Genomic DNA, 26,809 nt, shown 5'->3' with positions numbered 1-26,809 from the left:
AAGGAAGAAAGAACCGCTAGGCTGTGTTGGGTCCAGTGTCTAGTGCCAAGTTAATAAGAGATTAAGATTAATTAGTAAGATTACCACCATCAAGCCTAGGTAAGTGTAGGGTTGGAGTAAGCTGTGATGGGAAGTGGCTAAGCATCAGCAAGGAAGCACACAAGTTGCTCCCAGGGGTTTATTTCTTTCAGCTGGGAGCAATGAAGGGAGGAGAGGAGAGAAGCGGGTGGCCCAGATGGGGCTGAACAAGCTTCCTCTTAAAGGTGTGTGGGCGCTGAGAAGAGGACATGCTCTTCAGACCACACACTTCGGAAGTGCTTGGGTGGACCCTGTCTGCTCTGGGAGGACCTGGGGTCAGTCAGGGCACATCAGATGGAAGAGGTGAACCACCCACTCATCCCCCTGGCACCTAGCTAGAGCCTTCCAAACTTCTAGAAGGGACCTGCATTTAAGGATCGTTTTCTGTGTGCCCGACACAGTAGCAGCTACTCTGCAGCTATCCTCCGGCAAGGTGGAGGCTACTATCCCCACTGTGCAGTTGGAGAAACTGAGGCTCAGCAAGGTTGCATAACTGGCTTAGCATGCATACACATGCGGCTGGGCTAAGATTTCAATAGCACTGCTACAACTTCCCACCCTGATAAGGAAAAGTAGGACCAGGGGACGGGGAGAAGTGTGGTCCTGGAATGGGGTGAGACAAGGAACAAGGAGGCTGCTTCACAGAGAGATCTAGGGCCCTGGTCCAGGTGAGCAGTCCGAACACAGGGCAGGGTGTGTGGTGTGACCTTGGATGGTGGAGTAGCCTTTGGGCTGTGTCTTGTGATTGAAAAGAAACCAAGGGGCCAGGACATCTCAATTTGGTCCTCAAATACCTGTCGGGAGGTTGTATTGAGGCTGAGACTGGGGCGGGGGGGGGGGCATAATATATCCAAAGTAGAGGTGCACCCAGGAGTATTCAAGGTAATTCCTTGCCATATGGGGAAACACATTTGAATTTTCATAGTTTCAAAATAATGTTTTAAGTTTTTGTGTATATGTGAATTGCTTCTAATATATGCAGTAAGTTCAGTAGCTCAGCTACAATAATTCATAAGAAAACGCCCACCTCTTTTTCTTATTTATTTTTAAAGATGTCTTTATTTTATGTGTATGTTTTGCCTTGCATGTACATCTGCATACCAGAAGAGAAATCAGATTCTATAGGACTGTAGTTATAGATGGTTGAGAACTGCCATGTGGGTCCTGGGAATTGAACTCAGGACCTCTGGATGAACAGTCCGTGCTCTTAATCATTGAGCCATCTCTCTAGCCCTCTCCTATCCATTTTTTTTACACTGATGTTTCCAACCTTCTTTTTCCTGAGTGGCATAGCAAATAGAAAAAGTTTCCAGAACAAGCAAGCTCTGGGGAGTTGTAGGTGGGTGTGCATCCATATCTCTGTCCTTGTGTGTCCCAAGTGTGGGTGCATAGACTGGGCATAGCCCTGGTGGCTCCTACCGGCTAACCCAGGAAGTATAGCACCACTCCAAGGCCTGAACATCTGCCACAGGAGACAAGCACAGCCAGGGAAGCGGTGCCTGCACCTTGTGACTTCCGAGAAAGACAGAAGCAATGCAGACCTGGGATCAGGAGGAAGCATTCTTCCTGGGGGTGGTACAGCTCCTAAAACTGCAGCGAGAAGCTTGGTAGACTCTGGGAGACCTTCTTCTAAGCCGGGCCTGGATGGCTTTGGGCTCAGTTTAGAGCAATATACCTAAGGGCACATTCATTATAGAATTCGTAATAGAATGTGCCCTTAGGTCTATGCTATGCTATTCCATTCTATTCTATTCACCATACCACTAGAATAGCTGCTTCATCCCTGTGACACATATCTCTCCGGCCTCCACTCCAGGACATTAGGCTCCTCATCTATTTCAGGAACACGGAAATGGGCACCTTGTCTTGAACAAACAGAGACATTCTAGTCTTCATTGATAAATGTTTCCATCCACTCCAATCTCACAGGACTGTTGTATGAAACTGCCAATCAAATGTAAGATGTGTGCGTGTGAGGGGGTCAGACTGTAAGAACAATGAGTTGAACTCCACCAGGTGGATTCGAACTCAAATTACACCACGTCCTTAGGATCCTGGATGGAATACGTTTTCTGTGTGTTGCTAAGGGGGTAATAGTTGCTTGCTTGAGAAATAATTAATCGTTTTGGGAGAAACCAAAATCTCTCTTCCCTTCCCAACTAAATGCAAAAGTTAAGCAATTCACTGAGCAGAAGTGTGTAGCAGGTTTTTTTTTTTTTTTTTTTTTTTTTTGGGTCACCAACCAGCTCCCAAACCATGACACAGAGATTTATTAGTTTTGAATGCTCAGCCTTAGCTTAGCTCTTATTTTAATCTGTTTCTCTTTATCTACATTTTGCCTCAGGGATTTTTACCTTTATTTCTGTATCCCTTACTTTCCTGCTGACTCCATGTCTGGTTGTCGGCTGCCTGGCTTCTGGCCCCAGAGGTGTCCCTCTCTTTCCTCCTGTTCTCTCCTTCTCTCTCTTTTGCCTAGATTTCTCCTCCTATTTTTTCTCTCTGCCTGCCAGTTATTGGCCGGTCAGCTTTTTATTAGACCAATCAGGTGCCTTAGGTAGACAAGGTGAAACAAACGCAACAAGTCTTTACATAGTTAAATGCAGTACAAACAAATGTAACACATCTTTATATAGTTAACAGAGGCAGCAGAAACAAAAGTACCACACCTTCACATAAAGTAACATTCTGCAGCATAAACAAATGTAACACATCTTTGCCTAGTTAAAGTACGGGTCCACAGCATAGGTGAGTGGTTGAGAGCGGGTATAGTCTCGGCAATGGGAGGGAGGAGACCTCTTGTCCTGAGTTCAATTAGGAAGATCTTCTAGTCTAACTACAAAAGTTTGGAGTGCTCTGGGAAAGCATTTTTTCCTCAGACAGAAGCCTGTATTTCCAATCACTACCATCTGGGGTCTCCACAAAAGCTTTCTTCTCCTTCCTTAGCAATATGGTCAGCTTCTGAACACGGCTTTTTATTATTTTGACCGTCTCTGACTTTTCCTTGTATCTCTTCCCAACTTTTACTCTTTGTGAACAGAGTCTGCTCGGATCACGTCTAGGGATGGATGCTCAAGCTAACTCATTTTCGAGAATTCCAAGCAAGTTTCCAGGACCCAATCCATTTCTGATCTTAGGAGCCCAGTTAGCAAGGGAGAGAAACGGTTTGGTTGCCAACTTTTCACATATTCCAGAGGGCAGCAAGGGGGAGCAGGGGACTCCCAGTTTAGGGAAATACCCGGGTTGCACAGACTGAATGAATGCTGTTTTCTACACCGCAGCCACCAATAGTGAGAGGCTGTGCAGTATCTTTTACTAGCAGGTCTGGGTGGAGCCAGAAACTGAGAAAGGCGGGCTAGTGGGCTTAACCCTTTGTTTTCTTTTTTCCTTTTCTTTTTCTTTTTCTTTTTTCCTTTTGGTGCCAGAGATAAAATCTAGGGCCTCCTGCATGCTCTACCCACCAATGGCGTCCCCAACCGCAACTTACGTGTTGAAAATGGGACTCAGGAAGAAGAGAGTGTTACTTTTGTCCTTCCACAGACAGAAGCATGGACCAAACCCATGCGTCAAGGCCTAAATTAGGGTCTTGGTCCCCTTCATGAAGACACAGCCCTTTTTTAGTTTTTGGTCCAAATTTTTTTGGAAGCCCGGTATGCAGGTATTTGTCATCTGAATGTTTAACGCCACCCCTTGGATGAGCCCCGCCGGGAGTTAGTGTCCTAATGTCCCATTCCATTTCCAAACTGAATCAGGAAAGCGTGCGTGGGACCAGAATTCTGGACCAAGAGTGTGTGTGTGTGTGTGTGTGTGTGTGTGTGTGTGTGTGTGATCCCACAAGGCTCAGGGTTTCCACCATTACCCTTTTAAAGAATTCCTGGGCGCCAAGTGACACTCATTGGTGCTTCTCCGCGTTGGGGAGGGGGGGGGTCGTGGGCTTTGAGGTCTGCTAACCACTACCACCCCGCCCACCCGCCTGCTGCTGTGAGATTACTTTACAGCGGTCGGGAGGTTGCTGTGTCCCTTTCGCGTCCCAGCCCTCTTCTTCTGTCTCCGCCCCTTCGCGCCTAGGCGGCCTCGCCGCTTTAAGAGCTCGGCTAGCGATTGACAAGCAATAACCGTGGAGCGCCCGGCTGCACTGAGTCGCCAGGAGCTAGGGGCTCCCCAAGACGCAGGTAGGTATCCCCAGGCCTCTCGGTCAGCATCCACCTCAGAATCCCTGCCTTCTTTTCGACCTGGCACTGCACTTGGGGACCCAATTCTCTAGGTCCAAACTCCCGGGTCCCTTTCCCAAGCCGACCCTCTCCCTCTCCAGCCGCAGCCCCCGGTACTCTCTCTTTCTCAGGGATGCGGGTAAGGAGAACTGAATTCCTCATTCCAGGGATGCTGGTTTCCATCCCAAAGTAAGGGCTCCAGAGGGACACCGGGCGCAGGGGTGCTGAGCTGAGGGGAGCCCAGGTATTGGCTCGGGGTCTGTGCAGGGTTTGGGGGAGACTTCGGATCCCGGCATTACGTAAGAGCCGTGCTGCCGGCGCTTCCGGCCGTGGGGGAGCTAGACTGAGACTGTGCTGGGTCCCTTGGCACTCTGCACCCCAAGAGGCCAACATCTCGACCTTCCTGGGAGGGGGTCCTGGGAAGAGCTGCCCTGCTAACGCTGCAAGGAACAGGAGGTTGCCGGGTCTCGGGGGCCAGGGTTTAATGCCTGGGGACTTCAGAGGGAATTCGTGCCAGAAGCGAGGAGCCAGGGTCAGAAAGTTAGGTCAACTAAGAGGCTGGTGGGGAAATGAAGACTGGGGGTGGGGAGTGGGGGTTGAGGGGGGGGGAGCAGTCATTCAGTGACCTCATCCCCCTGGTCTCTGCGGGCGCGCAAGCAAAGAGCCTTCTTTGATGGCTCGCAACACGCCCCCTCCTTCCTGGGTCCTAGCGCTCAGCGGCTTAGGACTGAATTGGAGGGGCGGGGGCGGTCTGATTGTGAGTGCGGGCACGTCCTCCTGCTCCCTAGACCCCATCCTCCGCTCCTAGTTACGACCAGCCCTCCCCACAACCCTACCAGGCTCCAAAGTGCCTTTGTCAGGCGTTCCTCTTTCTCACCTCTCTGTGTCTGCACTGATGGAGGGGTGGGTGGGGGGCCGGAGGAAACCTCCCCCTTTGAAGCTGGCGGGCTTCACCTACAGACAGACACCCTGGGGGTGGGGAAGATGGATAGCTTGGTGGCGGTGGAGGTGGGAGTGGGAGGGTACCTGGGTTTAGGCTTTTGGATGCTGAGGTGCTGGGTCTGTGATGACTGGGCCTGGGGACCTTGGCATGGAACCAGGCTAGCTTGCCTGGCACTGCCGTTCTCCTGTGGGCACAGCCGGCCCCGCCCTCTCAGAGACTTGGGTGGGGGTGGGGCAGAGCGAGCCGACACCGTGGGAACCAACTCCTCAGGGAGCAAACCCGGGCTCACTGGGCAGGACTCCCGAGCCTAGGGTTTCATACCGGCTCCTCCCTTGCTTCTTCCCTGTCTCCTGGCTCCGGGAAGAGTTACCCCGCAGCCAGCACCTTTACTAGGAAACACGGCCTGAGCTATGAGAGGGTGCCCCCCCCGCTCTCTAGGAAAGAGCAGGGGAGTTGGCACAAGGGACGCTGGCTGGCACAGTGGAGCCTGGACATTTCCCCCAGTCAGTGGTGCTAGTGTGAGAGGGGTTCCCCTCCTCTCTCTCTGCAAGTCCAATGCTTCTGGAGAAGATCCAGGAGGAAAGGGAACTAGTCTACTCACCTTTGTGGTTTCTGCCTCCAGAGCTGAGGTCATTAGTTTAGGCTTGCGAGAAGCAGCAGAGAGGCTGTTAGTAAAGTTAGTAACTGCTCCTCATTTTGGATTCTTGGGTGGAGATGGAGTGGTCCTGTGTCCTCCCCCCCCTTGTCGGGGTGCAAAAGGCTTTAGTCTTAAAGTGGGCACTGCCAGCTGCTTCCCCCTACTCCCCCCACCCTTGCTGTGAGCCTCTTCCTCCTGTTGTCATGGCAACTAGGGAATTAGGGTTTTAGCCAGTAGCACATGCCCAGGAAGGCAAGGGGAGGAAGAGTGGTGGGTCACCCCATTATCGTTTCCAGGGAGGATGAAGGAGCCACTCTCGGCTTGGGGAAACCCTGGTATGGGCAGTGGGGTTGAGGACTCTTATGTCTATTTATGGCTGCAGAACCCCTCCCCACCCTGTCCCAATTCTGGACCTGGTAGATGAGAAGGGGGAGAGAGAGAGAGAAGCCAGGACAGTGGGAAAGGAAAGAATTTCTGTCAGCTGGACACCAGTGTTCATGGGACACCCAAAGGTTCTAGGCCTGGGGCCTAGAGGTGAGTAATGGAGTCCGTTCTTGTTCTCACGGAGCTTCCCTTCTGGGGACACTTCCCGCTTTTGCCTTCTATTCAGGACTTACACTTAATCTCCTTCCAGAACCAGAAAGAAATATTATATTTTGTTTGTTTGTTTTTGAGATGTTTCCCAGGCTGGCTCAAATCCCTGGGCTGAGGGGCCCTTCTGCCTTGACCTGAGTGGCTGGCACTACAGCGCAGGTGGGCATCGGCATGCCCAGTGAGAAATACTTTTTCCTTACACGTCATAAAGCCTAGGTTTTCACTGTAGATCTCCTACCAGCTGTGGGGCTTGGGGAAAACCGATTAGCCTTTGATCCTTCCTGTCTCTCCTGCCTCAGAAGGGGCGTGCTATCTGCTCTTCTTGCCTTCCAGGGCACTTTGGGGTCACTTTGCTAATCCAACCCCCCATTTCTGGGCAATGCTCTCCTCCTCCTATGTGGCTGTTCCTGAAGAGGATGCCCTTTCTAGTATCTCATGTCCCTGGCTTTGCCTGTACCTTCTCACCCTCCTCTCTCCCGCTCTAGGAGACTGATTCCAGAGTCCTCACTGACCTCACCATGCCAGTTGCTGCCACGAACTCCGAGTCTGGTAAGAAGAGGGTGAAGCTGTCAGTCCACCTTAGTGGTTGGGGGGCTGCAGCAGTAGGAGCTGGGCACTTTGTACTCCTCCCCAGTCGTACCGCACGCAGACACTCAGTCCTTCATTCAGCTGCCTCCTCACTGGGATCAGAGAGAGCAGAATAAGAGACCCTCGCTGGCTCCAGGTAGCGTTGGGTTACATAGCACAACTCACCTGCTGGAGGGCCGGGGTGCCGGCTCCAGAGATGGTGCACACTGCAGCTGGACAGGAATGGCAGGGAAGCGCCCAGGATGTGTGGAGGAATCTGGGATTTGGAGGATAGTACAGGTTGGAGGAACTGAGAAGTCCATAGCACATTCTGCCTACCCGGAGGCTAGGGGGCAGGACAACTATGGTAGGTGTAAATAGAGAGACAAAACTCCATGTAGGAATGCTTGCACAACGTTCTTAGAGTACAGAGGCTGCAAAACCCAGGAGCCAGCTGGGGACTGCCTAGCCCAGACTTCTGAAAGGGTTGATGGGATATTCAAAGGCTCTGAGAGGGGAGAACTCATTGCTGCAGAGGTGGCTGGTTGTTATGCCATTGACCTGTAGTCAGCCGGCCACCTCCCTTGGAGGACTTGTTTCCTCTGAAATAGAGTGGCAGGATGGGATTGGTGGTTTTAATTTTGCTCCTAGATCTCCCAGACTCTGATGATCGCAGTGGGCCCCACCCACCTGCATTCATGCCCCAAAGTCTACACCGCACCCCAGTGGTTCTTAGAGTGTTTTCTGAGACCCACCACCATTAGGCTCCTTGTCTAGAAAGCTCTGGCTACAGCTGTGAGATGCCCTGGGAAGGCCTGAATTCTTCACAGTGGATCCTGCTGCTCCTTCAGCAAAGCATGCAGGTCCCCACTTTGGATAGAACAAATCCTTGTTCCTACCCTCTGAGAAAATAAAAATTACTGTCTGCTAGCTAGAACCTAAACTGTGACCCCTTTGCCACATCCCCCCCCCCGCCCCCAGGAAAGGCTCATTCTCCATACTATGGCATGTCCCCAGCTTCTAGGAGGGCTCGTGTTTTTCTCCTGCACCCCCCATCTCTCCCTCTGCTCTAGTCACCAGCTAGCCCACTCTAAAGCTGCTTAGGAGTGAATGAGACCTATCCCTGAGCCTGTGATTAAAGGCTTCTCATCGGGGGCTGCCAAGTAAACCTATTAGCAGTGACCCGAGGGGCTACATAGGGCATAGGCTCCAGCTGCAGGACACTTGATGGGGGTACACAGGACGGGGAGCCCATGCCTATGAGTGTGGCCTGAGTTTTCAGACACCCCCTGGTGTCCAGTTCTCCTAGATGGAGTGCTGTGGGCTCTTTATTGCTTCTATATCCAAAGGAAGAAGTACAGTGTGCTCCCTTTCCCTAGCCAGCCCTCTGTGGACTTCTCAGCCTCAAAATCTAAGGGTGCATTCTGCCCCTTATCATTTGGTGGCCATTGTACTTCCCCATGGGTCTGATAGAGACCCAGCTGTGCCCCTCATCTGAGGTCAGGCTCCTCCCCCACCCCACCCCCCACTGCCTGCCACCCGCTTCCAGGGGGCATCCCTGTTTTGGGCTCTGCAAAGGTGAAACTAGCAAGTTCCTTCTCCATCCCTTCCCCATGGATCAAAATGGCCCTTGTTCTTATGGGAGGGCTCACCCTTACTTTAGTTAAGGAGAGTTTTGGAGCTGCGTGGGTGGTGACACACACAACATGGGAGTTTAGACATCCTGCGCTCACTTCCGGCCCTGTTTCTTCTTTCTTCACCAGGCTCACTCCTCTCTTTGAATCAAGGTGAGGGTGTGGGCCTGCATTCAGATGAGGCTGTCCCTTTAAATATCTCTGCCATCCCTGGGTTACTGTCCTTGTGTGTAATCCTGCCTGCTGCCATGACAACCAGGGGTGCAAGGCGACCTGGTGCCAGTCCTCTGGGAATGGCTGACTGGAGGTGGCAGCAACAGCAACAGCAGTGCCCTCGTAGTGGCCTCACGGGTACGCATGTGTTCACATGGAGTACAGGGTCGTCACTAAGCCCCTTCCTCTTGCCCACTTTTATCCTTGCTGCGCCTTTTCTTTCCCCCAGTTCTAAGGTGCCTGGCTTGCTCCAGGGCATCATGCCTCACCTGATGGATAATGATGGCAAAAGGGAGAAGCAACTATTAAGTTAGAGTTAAGGGGCGGGTCCTTTACTGCTCCGTGGGTACCACCATTCTGTCTCTCCCTCCACCCGCCGCCCACACCGTGCCCCAGTGTATGATGGCATGTGAGGTTAAGACACTTGCCTCTTGTCAAATGGTATTACTGCCTTCCTGCACCTAGAGCTGTTCTTGAAGGCTTCCTTCGGTTGAGGGGGTTATTGTAAAGAAGCTAGCCTGGCGTGGGGGAGAGGGTGAAGGTCAGGAGCAGGTAGGAGTCAGCATCAGAAGTAGAGGAGGGATATCCATATGAGAGAGGTACGAAAGCAGACGGGAATCAAGCTCTGCCGGGAATTTCTACACTGGCTGAAAGGGCCCAATCCTGTGGGACTTACCCCAGTCTCATCGCCACCTCCCTACCTGCACCTGTGACGGGGATCAGGCCAGTTTAGCATGACTCTCTCCTGCCACCTCCCTTCTCCCACCCATTACCGCCCCCTCCTCACCAGCAGGCTTTTGGCCAATCAACAAGGTGGTCCAGGAGGCGGAGCCTTGCCATTGGCTGATCCTGCAGCGCTCTGAGAGTCCCGCCTTCTTTAGCTCAGCCCGCGTCTGGCTGGGAAGGCGCCGACCTCGCAGGAGACTGTTCCAGGATTGCTAAGGGGTCGCCATGGCCTGCAGCCCAGGCAGTGGGGCTTCCTTGGAGGGGATTTCCCTGGGCTCCTCTGAAGAGGCAGAGCTTCGCAGGGAAGGTAGGAAGAGGAGTGGGGAGAGGTCAGGGGAGGGGTACTTACCCTTTAACTGACCCTCTTACAGTGGTCTCTGGGGCACCTGGGCAGCAGTGCCCTTAGGGGAGATCTGGACGTCCACCGGCCAGAAGAGCTGATCTGGCAGAAGACATTATTCCCCCCGGCTCAGTCCCCCACCCTCAATAGCTGATTGTCTGGGCAGACAGTGAGCAGGCCCGGGGACTGTGGACGTTTGGCAGACTGGGAAGGGCTCTGACTTGCCTTCTTTGAGAGCCCTGGAAGGACCTTGTAAGTCTCTGGTCCTTGCGAGTCCGGACCTGGAAAGGAAGGATCTGGAGGCAGACTGGGCTGTGGTTTATGGAGAAGATGGGGAAGAGGAGCGGGAAAGGAATGGGGCTCAGGAGCCCTAAACCATCCTCCCCAAGCTCCAATCTTAGGGCCCCCTCCTGCCCACCCTCACTCTTTGGAGGAGGGGAGCTCTGACAAGATTGTAGAGAGGTGACAGGGAGCCTATTTCCCCACTCCCCCTCCTCCAGGGCTTGGATGCTGTTATGCAGAAGTAGGCGTGGGTGGCAGAGTAATGATACCCCCTGCCCATCTTTGCTCCCAGCTGGGCACACTGATTTTTTTTTTCATTCCTTCCACCCCCTGGAGCTCCCTCCCACCCCACCCCCCGGGAGTGAAGGCAGCTTCTACCCCTTTCTCGGAGACCAGTTTTAGGTGTATAGATGTCCTTGGCTGCATCTCATCCCAGGCTGATAATGCTCAACCCTGGGGCGATGTGGTTTTTGACATCTATCCTTGGTACCCACAGCTATCCCTAGGTGCTTGTTTCTCCAGCCCCTGCTGTTAGTCCAGGCTTCTGTTTTGACTTTTTTTTTTTTTAAATCATGCATTAATTTCTAAATAATGATGTCTCTTAGAGAATTGTGCTGTATCACACTGAGCTAGTGGTATGTAACTTAGACTGGTGTTGCGTTGACCCTGGCCTTTGGCATTGCTGCCTGCTTGGGTATGCTTGGACTCCGGGAACCCCTCTAAGCACTGTCTTACCTCGGGCCTGCCAGATACAGGTGGTTGTGTCCTCATGCTTTGACCCAGCTAGAAGTTGTGTGGGATGTCTGGGTCTTTGGTGCTGGGCAGAATCTGGAAAAGGGACACCTGCCCCTGCTCCTTGGTCTGGTTCCTGCTGCTGGTAGCCTCCTACTTTCCCAGGCTGGCATTGCTTAGGGTGGAAAAAAAGGTCAAGAAAACCTTTTTCCCAGGCTGGCATTGCTTAGGGTGGAAAAAAGGATCTCTGCCTGGGAGTCTGTGAGAGGAGAGTAAGTGCTGCTGGGTGTCTTCTGTGGGGCTGGAGATGGGAGGGTTTGTGCTGAACTTGCATCTTCTGTGTCCAGCTGATACTCAGCATCTCACTGCCCCTCCCCCAGCCATGCAGCAAGTCTTGGACAACCTGGGATCCCTCCCCAACGCCACCGGAGCTGCGGAACTGGACCTGATCTTCCTTCGAGGCATTATGGAAAGTCCCATAGTCAGATCCCTGGCCAAGGTATGGTGTATCTGGGAGGTGGGTCTCGGGAATCCTAGGAATGGGACACAGGATGGAAGGAGCCACCTGAAAGGGTGTGGAAGGATATCATGCCTGGGTGAGGAACCTCCGGGGGCAGGTAGACGAGCTTCCGTGGCACCTGGCTGTACCTGGCTGCATGTGGCTGCACCTGGCTGGTGAGAGGTGGTGGCAAGGGGAACATCTGACCGAGAGAAGAGCATGCATGGGTGTTGGAATCTCCAGATTGGTCCTGCCCACTTCTCTGCCTTCGGGTGTTGGTGCCTGTGTGCCAGGTGGGAGGCAGACTCAGGAAAAGAGAAAATGATGAGAATTTCGTCATGGCACTTTAGGAGCGGGTGCACACATGCTTGGAGGAGCATCGAGGGCAGGACCTACCTGAGCCTCTGGGGGTAGAGGGGGCCGAGAGGGGTAGGGGCTAGCCCGAGTATGGAGGATGCAGAGAGGGGCAGGCATCTTGGACCTGCAGGAAGAGAGCTTGGGCAGAAGCATCAAAGTGAGAGGTATCTGGAAGTGTGAAGCTGGGGCCTCAGGTGCCAGACAAGGACAGTGAGCTGTGAAGATGGTGGCAGGTTGTGGAGGGCTCTGAGGGTCATACCTGGGAGCTCAGATATTGTTCCTCAAGTATCAAGCAAGCTTTGTACATTTTAGGCAAGAAGGGACAGTGACATAGGTGTTTGGGAGCCCCCCTCCCCCCGCAGCCACATGGAGGGTTTCATAGACCAGTTAAAGATCACATGGTAGTTAGAGTTAGGAGGAGCGGGGTGCTGAGATGGTAGGGGATAGGACATAATGAGGAACCCAAGGTTCCACTGTAAGTGGGGGAGGCTGGTGTTTACTTTAGTAGACAGGTGCAATAATAAGGGAGGGAATCTTCTCCTGTGGCGAAGGAGGTGCTCCTGGGGGGAAGGGGGTGCTCCTGAGGGAAGGGGGTACTCCTGAGGGAAGGGGGTGCTCCTGGGGGGTGCTCCTGAGGGAAGGGGGTGCTCCTGGGCTGGGTTGGAGGCAAGGCTGGGTATGCTGGAAGTCAGGCTGATCACTGGGAAATCTGAGGAAAGGCAGGCATTCCTCTCCTGGGATTCAAGGGTCAAGGTCCAAGCAGGGGATCAGAAGCAAAGTTTGAAAAGTTTGACCAATCACTGAAGGGGAGAGGATCTAGTGAACAGGGACTCAGACAGTCAGCCCATGGTAGGCACTGACTTCCCTGGGTGGGATGACTCAATCCCTCCCCCAAGAGGAAGAAAAAGATGGGCTTTTGATCCGGGGCTCAGAGGTAGGTGGAGCCATGAAAGAAGCCTGAGTTTGAAAACATGACCTTTGGGGCCCTGGCTGGGGGGAGGGAAGGGGGAAAGAGGCCAGGAGGAAACCCACCTGGAGGTTGGGGGGGGTCTCTCTGAGATTGCACCATAGCTGGGGAGTGGTGAGGGTGTAGAGATGGAAGAGAAGGCCAAGGCCAGAGAGGGAGGTAGGAAGTAGAATATTTCCAAGGAGCACATTCTGGGGGGGGGGGGATGGCATGACCATACAGGGTGTGGCTGCTGCAGATAAGTCTGTTGTTCAGGGGCATTAAAGAGATCCTGGATGGAAAAGCTGTAGTGAGGTGGGCGTGGCCACATGCACCTGGGAATCAGAGCCAATGGCAGGTGATTTGGGAATGAGACTCAGGCAGTAAGCTGGGTCTTCAGAAATGAATGGTGGGGAGGGATTATAGGACAGAGAGGCAGTATAGAGGGCGGTGGGGTTTCCTTTGTCTTTTCTTTGTGTGTATGTGTGTGTGCACATGTGTGCATGTGTGTATGTGTGTGCGCGCATGTGTGCATATGTGTATGTGGTGTGTATTAGGTCCTGCTGGAGGGACACACCTGGCATACGTTAATGCCCATGTACACGGGAAGTGGAGGCAGGAGACCTATGCGTTTGGTAGCTTGGGCAACATAGTAAAGCCCTGTAAAAAACCCCACAAGAACCCAGCATGATGGTTTATTTGTTTAATCCAGCACTTGGGATGTAGAGGCGCGAGAAGCAAGGGAGTTGAAGGTCAGCCTCAGAGAGTTTGAGGTCCCTCTGGGCTTCCAGGAAATGCTGAATCCAGAAACCACAAAAAGTAAACATTCAAAGCGAACAAAAACAATCAAAACACAGAAAAGAGCAGATGATTATAAAGTCTGAGAAATTCTGAGGAAGAGAAAAGATGATTGGAGGCTACAAGAGAAAGGGAGGTTGCTTTTTGCATTCTGTGGTCATTGAAGATAACATTTCTTAAAAAAAAAACTAAAGCAAAAACTCACACACGCCTGTAGTGCTAGCTACTGTGGAGACTGAGGCAGGAGGATTGCTTGAGCCCCGTGCAGGGCAAGTCTGGGCAACACAGTGACACCCTGTCTCTTAGACGACGAGGGGGGAATTATTTGTGTTCAAATGTTGAGCACTTGTGCTCAGGCAGGCAGGAAGGTTTGTCTGCTTGGATGACCGCCGTGTTTTCAGCGCCTAAAACAGTGTTTGGCATATAATTGGCTTTTACTGAATATTTGTAGAGTGGATAAATAGAAAAGACTGAGAAAAACCAATGTAACCACTCCCCAGCACCCATCTCCGTAATATTAATACTTAGACTGTTATTTTTGGCTTTCTTTTTAAAGCCCTTTAAAAAATGTATGCATTTCTTTATGTGTGTGTGTGTGTTTGTGCATGGGTAGCTCCAGAAGCCAGGAGAGGGCATTCATTAGCTTGCCTGGTGCTGAAGTTGCAGGGGTTGTGAACCGTTTGATGTAGGTGCTGGGAACTGAGCTTGGGTTCCTCAGCAGAAGCAAGAAGTGTTCTTAACTGCCGAGCCCTCTCTCCAACTTTTACTTGTTCTGCTGAAGAAATACAAATGTTGTTTGCTAAATCCATTCCCCCCCCTTCCTCATTTCTACTGCTGTCCCTTCCCAAGGGTAAACACTGGTGACGTCATTTCCCAGAATGCTTGCTGTCCTTATCTATATATGGGTTTAACCACTAATAATATGCCCTTGTTATCCATGTCTTTAAATTGTCCATAAATGGAATGATAGTATACTTTGCTTCTGTCTTTGAGATTTCTAGTTTATGTGGGGAGTAAAGTTCTTGATCTAAGTATAGGTAAAGATGGAGATTCATTGAACTATTGTGTTCCAGTTTTGACGTGTGTCGAGCGCAGAGTCTGGTGTCTCCCTTCTGGGAGATGAGGGTGGCGGTGCGGATTTTGCCCTGAAAAGGACAGCTCTGATGAAAATGTCCTTATATCCGTGTGTTTACGCACAATGTGAAGGTTTCTCTGGGGTGGACCTGGTAATGGAAGTGCTGAATGCATGAATTTTTGAGCCTCAACATCTGTAACCTTCCAAAGCCAGATTCAGGGTTGTATGGGTTAGGCCACATCTGTGGGTCACAGGGTCAGGGCTGGGTGGTATCCAGCTTCCTTCAGAGTGTGACTTCCCTCAGTAACACTCATTCCCCGATGGCCTTGCCCAAGCACTTGACAGATTTCCAGAGAGGGATTGCTGGCTCTGTCACCCATTCATTTCCTCATTCATTTATTCATTCCCTCACTCATTCATTCCTTCATTCATTCCCTCATTCATTCATTCCTTCATTCATTCCCTCACTCATTCATTCCCTCATTCATTCATTCATTCATTCATTCATTCATTCTTCCGATCATCTATTCAACAGCTGTCTCCTGGATTCCCAGCATGATTAAAGATCCAGCTGCAGCCGGGTGGTGGTAGTACACACCTTTAATCCTGGCACTCAGGAAGCAGAGGCAGGCAGATCCTTGTGAGTTTGAGGCCAGCCTGGTCTACCAGAGCTAGTTCCAGAACAGGCTCTAAAGCTACAGAGAAACCCTGTCTTGAAAAATGAAAAAAAAAAAAAAAAGATCCAGCTGCAAAATCTTGGTTCTCTTGAAGAAGTACCTCAGAGTCCCCAAGGGATTTGGGTTAAACTCTTTGTAGTCTTTAGTAACCTGCCTCCTTCTTTGCCTTTGAGGAGTTGGGCTTGACTTTTGTCTCTGAGAATATGATAGGAATGTGTGTGTGTGTGGGGTCTGGGATGGGTAGAGCTGGGGTCAAGGATGGGGTGCCTGAGGAAGCAAACCCAGAAAATGAAAGGTTCTGAGGGCGAGCGTGGCAGGCAGCTCCTAAGTCCAAGGGTTGGCTGTAGATAGCAGGTGCCTGGCATCTGGGAGGGCTGACATGGACCCAGCAACAGGTGCTTCAGAGGCAGCTAACGCCAAGGTGAACAGTCCAAGGCAAATGGCATTTTGGAACCGGTTAAGTTGCTAACAGCAGGCTTGCCTGCCCGCAGGGAGGCATGGGAAGACGATATTTGAACTAGTCCACATGATTAAGGGCAAAGAGCCGTGGCTAAAGTCAGAGACCCCCCTGACTGACTTTTGGAGTGTCCCTTATTCTGACTCACGGTTTCAGGGCAGTCTGTCCTGGCAGGGTTCCTGGGAGTTAGAGCATGCGATGGAGGCTCAGCACGTCACTGTGGATCAGGAACCAGGGAACAGCTGGAACTAGGGGCGGGGCTGTCACTTTATTGGACTGTTTAGGAACAGTCTTACTTCTGCCAGATAGGTAGATCTAAAGGAACCTCCTAAGGGTTCCACAGCCCTCTTAAGCAGTGCTACCAGCTAGGGAATAAGCTTTCAAAAACGTGAACCCATGGGGACGCATTTCAGGTTCAGACCCCCGTGGTGCCGTAGTCTATTGTTTCTTCTGAGAAGTGAGGAGAGGCACATCTGTCTGGTAAGAGAGTCAAACGGATGTAGCAGTGGCTATGGATGTGGCCGTGTCCCTGTGGTATAGTCTTCCATCAGCCTGAATTCCTCAGAAGGCTTTGTCCTGTGGTTAGGCTGGCCTGGATGAACTGGCTGAGCAAGCCAGGACTCTAGAACAATGAGGGGACAGGGAAGCCAATGAGACTGGAGCCTTGGCAAGGGTGTATGTGGTAAGGGGAAGGTGTGGCAGTGGGGAACTCCCTAAACCAGTGCACTTTCGCTACACCCCAGACTCCCCGAAGTGCTGTGCTTTAGTTCTCATGGTTTTGTAGGCAGATTGGGTGGCTTCTGTGGGCTGGGCTTGCTCACCTGGGTGCTGGGTGGCCTAAGATGACCTTGCCCACGACTGCTGTCTCAGCTCAGAAGGCTGCAATGCCTGAGGTGACAGGGTCTCTCTCCGTATAGTTTCTCAGGCTGTAGGAAGGTGGCCCCGTCTTCCCCACGTGGTGCTTTCTCTGTCCAGGGAGAACAGATTCCAGGTCACAGACCCTGCCAAGCCTCTGCTGATGTCCCAGTAGCCAAAGCAAATCACCGCTGCTCAACCCTGATGGGAGAGTTCTGGAACACTGCTCTCTGGCACCTGCTTCAGTTCTTGAGTTTAATTATGAGCCAGAGGTCAAGGGAGAGTTCTGTCCTCTGCCACGATCGGAACTCTGGGAATCAGAGGGTGAAGGGGTTTTGCAGAGAGATGGCTGTGGAGGCTCTACGGTTGAAGCCTGCTGTTGGCTCTGGCTCAGGAGTTGGCAGAACCAGGCTACTAGTATTTCCTCTACTGTCAACTGACCATGTCCCTGGCCCCTGCATTGGAGGGGGTATGTGAGTCATAAAGCCTCCTGCAGCCTCGACTGGCCTTGACCTCACTATGTAGCTGAGGCTGACTTTGAGTTCCTGCTTCAGTCTTCCCAGTGCTGGGACTAGAGGTATGCACAGCTGTGCTTGGTTACCATATGCTGGGGACCCCCCCAGTTTCCTTCATGCCAGGCCAGTGCCCTACCAGCCGAGTACATCCCAGGCCATGTTGAGGATGGTTTGAGATCAAAACGGATACGCGTGGTCACCATGGACATTCAAATTACTCTCCTGGGTCCAGCGCCTCTAATAATTGTGGTTTACGTCAATCACGTCTACAGAAAATAAGAAAAACAATCTCTTGGGGGCTGGAGAGAGGGCTCAGCAGTTAAGAGCACCTGCCACTCTTGCAGAGGTCCCTGGTTTGGTTCCTAGAATCCATACAACTCCAGTTCCAGGCTACCTAAGACTTTAATCTGCTGCCTCAGGCACAAGGCACAAACATGGTACACTTACATACCTGAAGGCAAATGCTAATACACAGTAAGTTTAAAAATCACTCCTAGTAAAATTAACAAAAAGTAGTAGATAAAATAGATTTTCACTCAGTAAGTAAATTTTCATAGTAAATTGTAAACAAAATAAAACAAAACCCCAAACTAGGCACCTAGGATTTTACGTATTTAGGATTTTAGCTCGACTCTCTTTTTTTATTTAAAGGTAAAAATAGCTACAAATTATATTGCCTCTAGGACTATGTAGAATCCATACAGAGAGGTAAACAGAAAGCCAAGGAATCATGAATGCAGGCAATGGATATGCGGTGGGTGGGGCCTGTGGTTAGATCGAGAATATTGTCCAATAACTCCCAAGTCACTGGGCACAAACCCATCATGAAAGCACATCATGAACTTAGCATTGTGAGCCAACTCTTGAGTTCCTAAGGCCCCCAGAGGTTGGCAGTTGTGATGGAGGCTGAGAGAGTTCAGCCCTGGTGAGGCAGATGTTTTTCAACCCTCCAAAATGTTAGCTCTGTATTTAATGGGTCCATAGTCAGAGTTTTCTCTGGGTCAGAGGTCACTGTGGTAGTCAGAGTTCTCAGGAACAAAACTGCCAAACTGGTAGAATGACTATATAAATAGCACACACACACACACACACACACACACACACACACACACACACCATGGGATTTATTAGAAGGTCTTACAATGGCTGTCTCCTGAGGGAAAGCTAAAGAATCCCATAGTTCAGTCCATGAGACTGGCTCTCCAGCCCTTGCAATTTGGTGCTGGAGTTCTCGGGAAGTCCCAGAGCGCTGCTGGCCGTGGGTCTGCGTTGGAGTCCTGGAGAAGCAGAGTCTAACACCAGCGAGGGAATGCCTCAGCAACAGGGTGCATGGACCTGCCAGCAAGAGTGAAGGCAAGGAGACAAAACGGTGAAGGCTTCTTTCTCCCGCATCCTTTTCCTTGGGCTGCCACCCAGAGGTGTGGTCTAGATTTAGGGTGGGCCTTCCCACCTCAAATGATCTAATTAAGAAAATCCCTCACAGCCATACCCCATTACTTACTTAATTTTGATTGGTTCTTGATGTAGTCAAGTTGCCAGCCAAGATTAGCTGTTGTTGTAATTATGTCCAAGAAGGTGAGTTGCTGGGAGGTACCTGACTCCTTTGTTGGTCAGGTTAGTCTCTTTAGCCTGCTTGGCTTGTTCGGCCCCTATCCATGTAGCAGAAGATGCTAAAGCCCGAAAGAGCAACTTCTCAGGAGCCCAAGTCAGATACTCGGGTCGGAGCTGGATCCCCTTAGCCACCGTGCTGGCCTGCAGTGGTCACTTTCCTGGGCCAGAGTTGCGCTGGCCTGCGGTGGTCACTTTCCTGAGCCAGAGCTGCACTGGCCTGCAGTGGTCACATTCCTGTGCCCCTGTGACTTTGTTTCTCTTGAGACTCAGATTCCCAGCATTAGCCTTGGGCACAGAAGTGACCCAGAGCCAGGCAAGCTTCTCTCTCTCTCAGGCTCCAGGCAAGCTCTCTGTCACTGTGCTCTGGGGTTTCCCAGGCTTGTTTCTGTCCCAGTATGGGACCCTTGTGTCCCATCAATGGCCTGTTCCCCCCTAGACAGGAACATTGGCAAGCCAAGAGGAAAATGGACAGTCTAGTGGTCATGTCGGGTGCTGTTCCCTGTCCTGTTTGGGAAAGACAAAGGGGAAGGACCTGCTGTATGCAGACATCGTGTCTGCCTGTGAAATGTTATTAAGGTCTCTTTTCAGAAGACTGACTCCATAAGATTGTCCCCTGGTCTCGGCATGCACTCTGTGGCATGCCTCCCTCAATAAGTAAAATGTAATAAAATAAGCAAATGTAATAAAAGAAATTAAACTCTCCCTGTATGAAACTGGGTTTGATGACTGGTTCATGCATGCCTGTAATCCCAGGATTTAGGAAGCCGAGGTGGGAGGGGCGTAGGAAGCTGAGAGCTTGAGACCAGCACAGCAACGTATTGGGAACCTCACCCCCAAAACAACCAAACAAAACTTCCCCTATCTTGTGGGCTTAAAAAACATTGTGAAATTTAAAAAAAAAAAATGTGCCCAGAGCCATCATCCATCACCCTTCCCTCTTCAACCAATGGTAATTTACAATCTTGCTTCAGCCACACCTCCACCTGCTCAGCTCTCTGCTGAAGCAAATCTCAGATGCAATCAACTTTATCTATCTCTAGGCATTTCAGTGTGCTTATCAAAGATAAGGATTCTCTCCCTCCGTTCCCTCCCCTCCTCTCCCCTTCCTTTCCCCTTTATGTGTTATGTGTGTATTATTCTGTCTCTCTGTGTGTATACTTTTGTTGTTGTTGTTTTTTGAGACAGGGTTTCTTTGTGTAGACTTGGCTGTCCTAGGACTAGCTATATAGACCAGACTGGCCTTGAACACATAGAGATCCGCCTGCCTCTGCCTTCCAAGTGCTGGGATTAAAGGCATGTGCCACCTGCATATATGTACGTGCAACATGTTCATACTTGGTGCCCAAGGAGCTAGAAGAAGAAAGCACTGAACTCCGTGAAACTGGATCTAGAATCTTTCATGAGTCACCATGTAGATGCTGGGAACCAAACCTGGGTCCTCTGCAAGAGCAGCCAGTGCATTTAACTGTGAGCTGTCTCTCCGGCCCCTGGTTATTGTAGACAGGGTCTCTCACACATAATAGCTCATCAGTTTGTCCAGGCTGTATAGTCAATGAGCTGTAGGAAACTATGTATCCTCCTGTGACCTTCCCATCTCATCCCGACCCCACCTGCTGGTATCACAGGCACACACCCCACTTCCACCTTTTCACGTTTGTCTTGGGCATCTGACTTCAGGTCCTCATACTTGCAAAACAGGAGCGCTTTACTGACAGCCGTCTCCCAGCCTCCTATTGTGCAGTTTTAATAAGCAGCATTGGGGCATTGTGGCATTCATTTTTGAAGATATCAAGGTAGATCCACAGTTCACGCCATGTATCAGAATAAACTCCAAGCAGATCAGAGACCTAAATATGAAACTATGCATCCTAGAAGATCTGTATATGAGATATATATACAACCCCTCAACCTCAAAATTCAGATGCATAAAAGATGAATACATTCAGCCATATTAAATATATTTTTTTGCAAGGCAAAAACTACCACAAGCAGAATCCAAAGATAAATGACAAGCTAGAGGAAGATGATTTGCAAAAGATGTCATAAATAAAGGGCTAATCTTCTCAATATAGAGAGAACATTTAAAAATGGGGAAAGAAAAAAAAAACCAAATAGAAAAATTGGCAAAAGACGTGAACAGACAGTTCACACAAGTAGATACCCAGATGGTCTTTAAACACACGAAGCGATGCTTGGCTGCACCCATGATAAGCAAAATGCAAATTAAGTTCCACTGTCGGATCATTTCTCATCGGAGTGACTGGCAGGCATTCAGAAATTTGATTAGTACTGGGAGGAGCTGCGGAGACATTTCACATGCGATGCTGGAGGTAAAGGAAGTTGGCCACAGCCTCACAGAATCTGAGGCATCTGCTTGACCCAGCCAGACTTCTAGCAATGTCTGCAGGATCTCCGCAGATAGAGAGCACTGTGTCACGGTTAGTTCCCCGTCTTCTTGCAATAGCAAAATGTTAGAAACAAGCTGAATAATATTCAGAGACTGGTTGAGTAAGTTATAGGACGCCCGGCATGCAGTAGAGTCTTGCAGTCGTTAAAAACGTAAGAGCAATAGCAGGGAATCTCCATGTGTGGTGTGGGGTGGTATCTGGAGAGAACTGTTAGGCTGGCAACCTAGAGAACAGCTGGGTGTGGTGGTGCATGTAATCCTAGCACCTAGGAGGCAGAGGCAGGAGGATCTCTGGGAGTTTACATAGCAAGTTCGGGCCAACCTTGGCTACATCGTGAGACCTTGTCTCAAACAAATACAAACAGAAACCCCAAACAAATAGGGCTGGAGAGATGGCTCAGAAGTTAAGAACACCAGAGGACCCAGGTTTGATTCAAGCTCTGCACCTACATGGCAGCTCACAGCCATCTGTAGCTGCAGTTTTAGGGGATCTGATGCCCTCTTCTGGTCTCCATGGGCACTGCATGTATGTGGTGCACAGACAAACCTACAGGCAAAACACCCATACACATAAATTAAAAATAACTAAAATCTAAAAACAAAAATCCCAAACAAAAAAAGAAAAGAGAGCTGGGTGGTGGTGGCGCACGCCTTTAATCCCAGCACTCGGGAGGCAGAGGGCAGAGGCAGAGGCAGAGGCAGGCGGATCTCTGGGAGTTCGAGGCCAGCCTGGTCTACAAGAGCTAGTTCCGGGACAGGCACCAAAGCTACAGAGAAACCTTGTCTCAAAAAAAAAAAAAAAAAAAAAAAAAAAAAAAAAAAAAAAAAAAAAAAAAAAAAAAAGAAAAGAAAGAAAAGAAAAGAAAAGAAAAATATGCCAGGCAGTGGTAGTGCAATGCCTTTAATCTCAGCACTCCAGAGGCAGAGGCAGGCAGATTTCTCTGAGTTCGAGGTCATCCTGGTCTACAGAGTGAGTTCCAGAACAGTTAGGGCTACACAGAGAAACCCTGTCTCGAAAAACCAAAAATAAATAATTAAAATAAAAAAGGAGTGTATTAAATCTTTCTTGTCGTACTTTCTTTGGACCGCCAGCCCCCAAACAATGACACGGGGACTTATTAGTTATGAATACGTCTTTATTTGGTCTTTAGCTTAGGCTTGTTGCCAATTATAACTTATAACTTAAATTGATGTATTTCTATTAGCTTACCTTCTGCCACGTGGCTTGTTTCCTCTACTCCATTCTGTATGTCTGATCCCTCCCTGTCTTGCTGGTGTCTCCTGCTGTGCCTGATTCTGAGTTCTTTTCTGTGCCTGGAAGTTTCCTCTATTCTTTCTTGCCTGTCTATTGGCCATTCAGCTCTTATTAAACCAATCAGTTGCCTTAGGCAGGTGAGGCAAAACACAGACACATCTTCATGCAGAGTACAAAAAAGATTATCCCACAACAAAGGAGAAATAAACAAACATTTTAGTCTTGTGGAAACGGCATAATCCCTAAACTGATGAAATAATTCCTTCTGGGTGTGTGTATGGATAGAGTATGGGGGTGGGGAAGGGATGAACTGAGACCTTCAGTTTACTTTTTAGTGTAGGTTTGAAATAGGAGCTATATCAATGTACAAATTAAAAATTAAGTGAAAAAAAAAACCATAGCCTAGAGTTAAGGGGGAATAGATGCACTTGGGAGGCTGAGGCATGAATATTGAAATTTGAGAACAGCCTGGGATACATAGCAAGGTCCCTTCTAAAAAACAATAAGCCAAAAACTAAAACCAAACCCAAAACAAACAAAAGAGATACTGATGGCCATAGATAAAACACAGTGTTTTTTTTTTTTTTAAAGCGGGGTGGGAGAGAGGGACTTTTAGGTAGAAGGGGATCCGTGGGAGAAGGAGGGGACGGGGTAGCACGGGATGAATGTAATCAAATATATAATGTAGGGTTGGAGAGCTGGCTCAAGTGGTCAGAGGACTGGCCGCTCTTCTCGAGGACCCAGGTTCAATGCCCAGCACCTACATGGCAGCTCACAACTGTAACTCCAGACCCAGAAGATCCAAGCCCTCTTCTGACCTCCTAAGGCACTGCTTTCATGTGGTGCACAGCCACACATGCTGGCAAAACACACCTGTAAAATAGGTAAAAAAATGTATAGAACGCCCTACTGCAGCCCATTACATATAATTTATATACACACGTATAATAATAAAACACTTTTAAAAAAACATCTAAATTTTCCACTAAGGTATAGAGGTATAGGTAGTAAGCATTTTACACCTTCAGGCTGTATACTCTTTGTCACAACTCTTTAACGAAGCCACAATAGAATAGAAACTGTCAGCCAGGCAGTGGTGGCACACACCTTTAATTCCAGCACTCTGGAGGCAGAGGCAGGTGAATCTCTGTGAGTTCGAGGCCAGCCTGGTCTACAAAGTGAGTTTCTGGATAGCTAGAACTGTTACACAGAGAAACCCTGTCTCAAAACGCCAAAACAGAAAACAAACAAAACTGTTTAAGACACCATGTAGGCAAATGAGAAGGGAAGGGCTGTATTTAAACAAAGCTGTCAATAGACCAAAAAGAAAAAAAAAAAATGTTCATAGCAATGCCCAGAGAAAGGAGGAGGAAGGATTGGAGGGAGGGAGACAGGAGAGGTGGAAGATGCCTGTTTTCATCTCAGCGTGTGCATGCATGGTTAACATGTCTGTTGACACATGTGTGTGAGTAGGTATACATGCGCATGTGTGTGGAAGCCCGAGTTGGAGGTCGGGAATCATCCACAGTTGCTCTTCCATTAGCTTCATTGAGGCAGGGTCTCTTAAGGAAACCTAGAACTCACTGACTTGTCTGGCCAGCTTGTTCTGAGGATCTCCTGTCTTCTCTTTCATGGCTGGGATGACAGGCTATCTGCCGTCAGCCCAGCATTCACATGGGTTCTGGGGATCTGGATCCAGTCCTTACACTTGTGTGAGGAGTGGTTTAGTCGGAGCCTGTGGGCCATGACAGGGTTTGACAACCCTCTATCTCCAAAAATATTTACACTACGATTCATAACAGTAGCAAGGTTACAGTTATGAAGTAGCAACAAAAGTAATTTTTGTAGTAGGAGCAGAGGGCTGCTTTCCTGCCCATCTCCCGCACAGTTAGCTTTATACCCAAAATAACAACATACAAATTGTATTCATTTAAACACTGCTTGGCCCGTTATCTGTAGCCTCTTACTGGCTAATTCTCACATCTTGATTAACCCATTTCTAATAATCTGTGTAGCACCACGAGGTGGTGGCTTACCAGGAAGGATCTTAACCTGTGTCCATCTTGGAGAGGAGAGCTATTGCGTCTGCTTCACTGCCTTCTTCCCAGCATTCCATTCTGTCTTTCCCACCTACCTATGTTCTGACCTATCAGGCCAAGCAGTTTTCTTTATTAATTAACCAATGAAAGAAACAGATAGATAGAAGACCCACCTACATCAAATTTTATGGTTGTGGGGGTCACCATGGCATGAAGAACTGTATTAAAGGGTCGCAGTGTTAGGAAGGCTGAGAACCACTGGTCTGAGCTATCTCACAGCCCTAGGAAAGCTGTCTCTCTCAGTAGATTGTCAGTCAAACTTTGGATGGGATGGCTGGTTCTCACGGCTGAACAGCTTTAAGTAGGATAACAGATTCAGGTGAAGCTCATGAGTGGATGGATGCCAGATCCACTGGAGAAGGATCACTGGGGAGCGGGACAGACACACAGCTTTAAACCTTGGGAAAGACACAGCTCCCTCGGGTAAAACCCCTCCCAAAATGATTAACCAAGTCTACCTGTGAAAGACAGTGTCTCCCTGTGTGGCCCTGGCTGTCCTAGAACTCACTCTGTAGACCAGGCTAGCTTCCAACTTATAGAGATCCTCCTGCCTCAGCCTCCTGAGTGCTGGGATTAAAGGCGTGCACCACCACCTCCTGGCCTTTGCCCAGACTCTTTTTAAAAGTCTGAAAAACATTGAGATTTCCTAGATTAAAGAAGAATAATCATACTCAATGACCAAAAGCAGCACATGATCCTTGGTAAGATAGTGGATCAGAAAAATAGATTTAAAAAGGATGCTTTTGGGATAGTAGAGAACCTTGAGTTTGGATTATCAGATGATATTACCACACATAACTATATCACACTTTTTGTGTGTGCTAATGGCACAGTGTTTTCTAGATTGGAGGAGGCTAATGTACTTTGGGATTGTAGTGTCTGTGGCTGTCTTTCAGATGAACAGCAGGAAAGACTCCGTTCATATAGATCCTCAGATGGCATTGCTTCATTACCCAACATAGGCCTCCTGTCAGCTGGGAATGGGGAGAATGGGATCTTTTCCCGATTTCAGAGCCCCTAGCTATGGACCCCAGGGTCAGTAAAGCAACGAATAAATGCAAGGCTCTCTGCTGGCACCATGCACCGATTCCTTCCTTTCCTTCCTTCCTTCCTTCCTTCCTTCCTTCCTTCCTTCCTTCCTTCCTTCCTTCCTTCCTTCCCTCCCTCCCTCCCTTCCCTTCCCTCCCTTCCTTTCCCTTCCCTGTGTTTTAGATTGTCCTGTCCATAAACTGAGTCTTTTAGAAAATAATTTATTTTTATTTTGTGTGCATTGGTGTTATGCCTGCATGTGTGTCTGTGCGAGGATGTCAGATCTTGGAGATCCAGACAGTTGTGAGCCACAATGTGGGTGTTGGAAATTGAATCCGGATCCTCTGGAAGACTAGCCAGTGCTCTTAACTGCTGAGTCATATAAACAGAGTTAATTATCATTTGCTGGATAAAGAAAAACAAAGTACACACGAACGTGTGTGTGTCTTGTGTAACTAAAGTTAGTCCCAGAGTGATGTTGCCAGTGGGGGTTAAGGATTAGGGGTTTGGAGCCAGAGGAGTGTTCTTTGGCGGCTCAGGACTCCTGGGCCTGGCTGGCCTCACCTATTGCTTCCACACCCCAGGCCCACGAGCGGCTGGAGGAGACGAAGTTGGAGGCCGTTCGGGACAACAACCTGGAGCTGGTGCAGGAAATCCTTCGGGACCTGGCGCAGCTGGCGGAGCAGAGCAGCACCGCTGCAGAACTGGCACGCATCCTCCAGGAACCCCACTTCCAGGTTCCCAGCTGCTGGCTGATGCGCGTGGTGGTGGTGGCAGTGGTGGCAATTTCCTAGCTGGAAGTTGGCTGGGAAGCCAGCGCGGGGCATTTCCCCATTGTCCCCTCTTTTCCCATCCCGTTTCAGTCCCTCTTGGAGACACATGACTCAGTGGCCTCAAAGACCTATGAGACCCCACCCCCCAGCCCAGGTCTAGATCCCACGTTCAGCAATCAGCCGGTACCTCCTGATGCGGTGCGCATGGTGGGCATCCGCAAGACAGCTGGAGAACATCTGGTGAGGATCAGAGGCTAGGGGGGAGGGGGCAGAGAGTCACCAGTGAGAAAGGAGACAGGGCAGGTGGGACTAGGCCCAGGTTCATCCAAGGGCTGTATAGACTTAGCTATACATGACTGTGAGTACACACATGTGTGCATGTGCACGTGCACACACATACACATTCTCCCTCAGCATCCTCTCCAGGCTGTGGCTCTAGGTGAAGAATTGAGCCTAGGATAGGAGGTTTTTGAGTGGGGATGAGGGTGGGGACCGGAGTGGG

The 26,809-nt window shown here is 49.8% G+C and overlaps 1 protein-coding gene across 3 annotated transcripts in view; it reads left to right on the top strand.

The window, feature by feature from the left end:
* The first annotated feature begins 4,016 nt into the window (after positions 1-4,016).
* The window catches only part of Mpp2 (MAGUK p55 scaffold protein 2), a 29,275-nt gene continuing 6,482 nt past the window's right edge, over positions 4,017-26,809 (top strand). Inside the window, exons 1-5 of one of the 3 annotated variants that reach the window (XM_050156503.1) lie at positions 4,017-4,247; positions 6,946-7,009; positions 11,335-11,453; positions 26,119-26,271; positions 26,398-26,547. In XM_050156503.1, the coding sequence (XP_050012460.1) occupies positions 6,979-7,009; positions 11,335-11,453; positions 26,119-26,271; positions 26,398-26,547 (453 nt within the window). In that variant the 5' untranslated portion in view covers positions 4,017-4,247; positions 6,946-6,978. Of the gene's footprint in view, positions 4,248-6,533; positions 6,620-6,945; positions 7,010-9,743; positions 9,908-11,334; positions 11,454-26,118; positions 26,272-26,397; positions 26,548-26,809 lie in introns of those variants that run through there. The other 2 variants (XM_050156504.1, XM_050156502.1) reach the window with 2 other exon arrangements.

This window comes from Alexandromys fortis, unplaced genomic scaffold (assembly GCF_014885135.2).
Source record: "Alexandromys fortis isolate MF-2015 unplaced genomic scaffold, M_Fortis_MF-2015_v1.1 scaffold_31, whole genome shotgun sequence".
NCBI lineage: Eukaryota > Metazoa > Chordata > Mammalia > Rodentia > Cricetidae > Alexandromys > Alexandromys fortis.
This window is presented reverse-complemented; position numbering and strand designations above follow the sequence as displayed.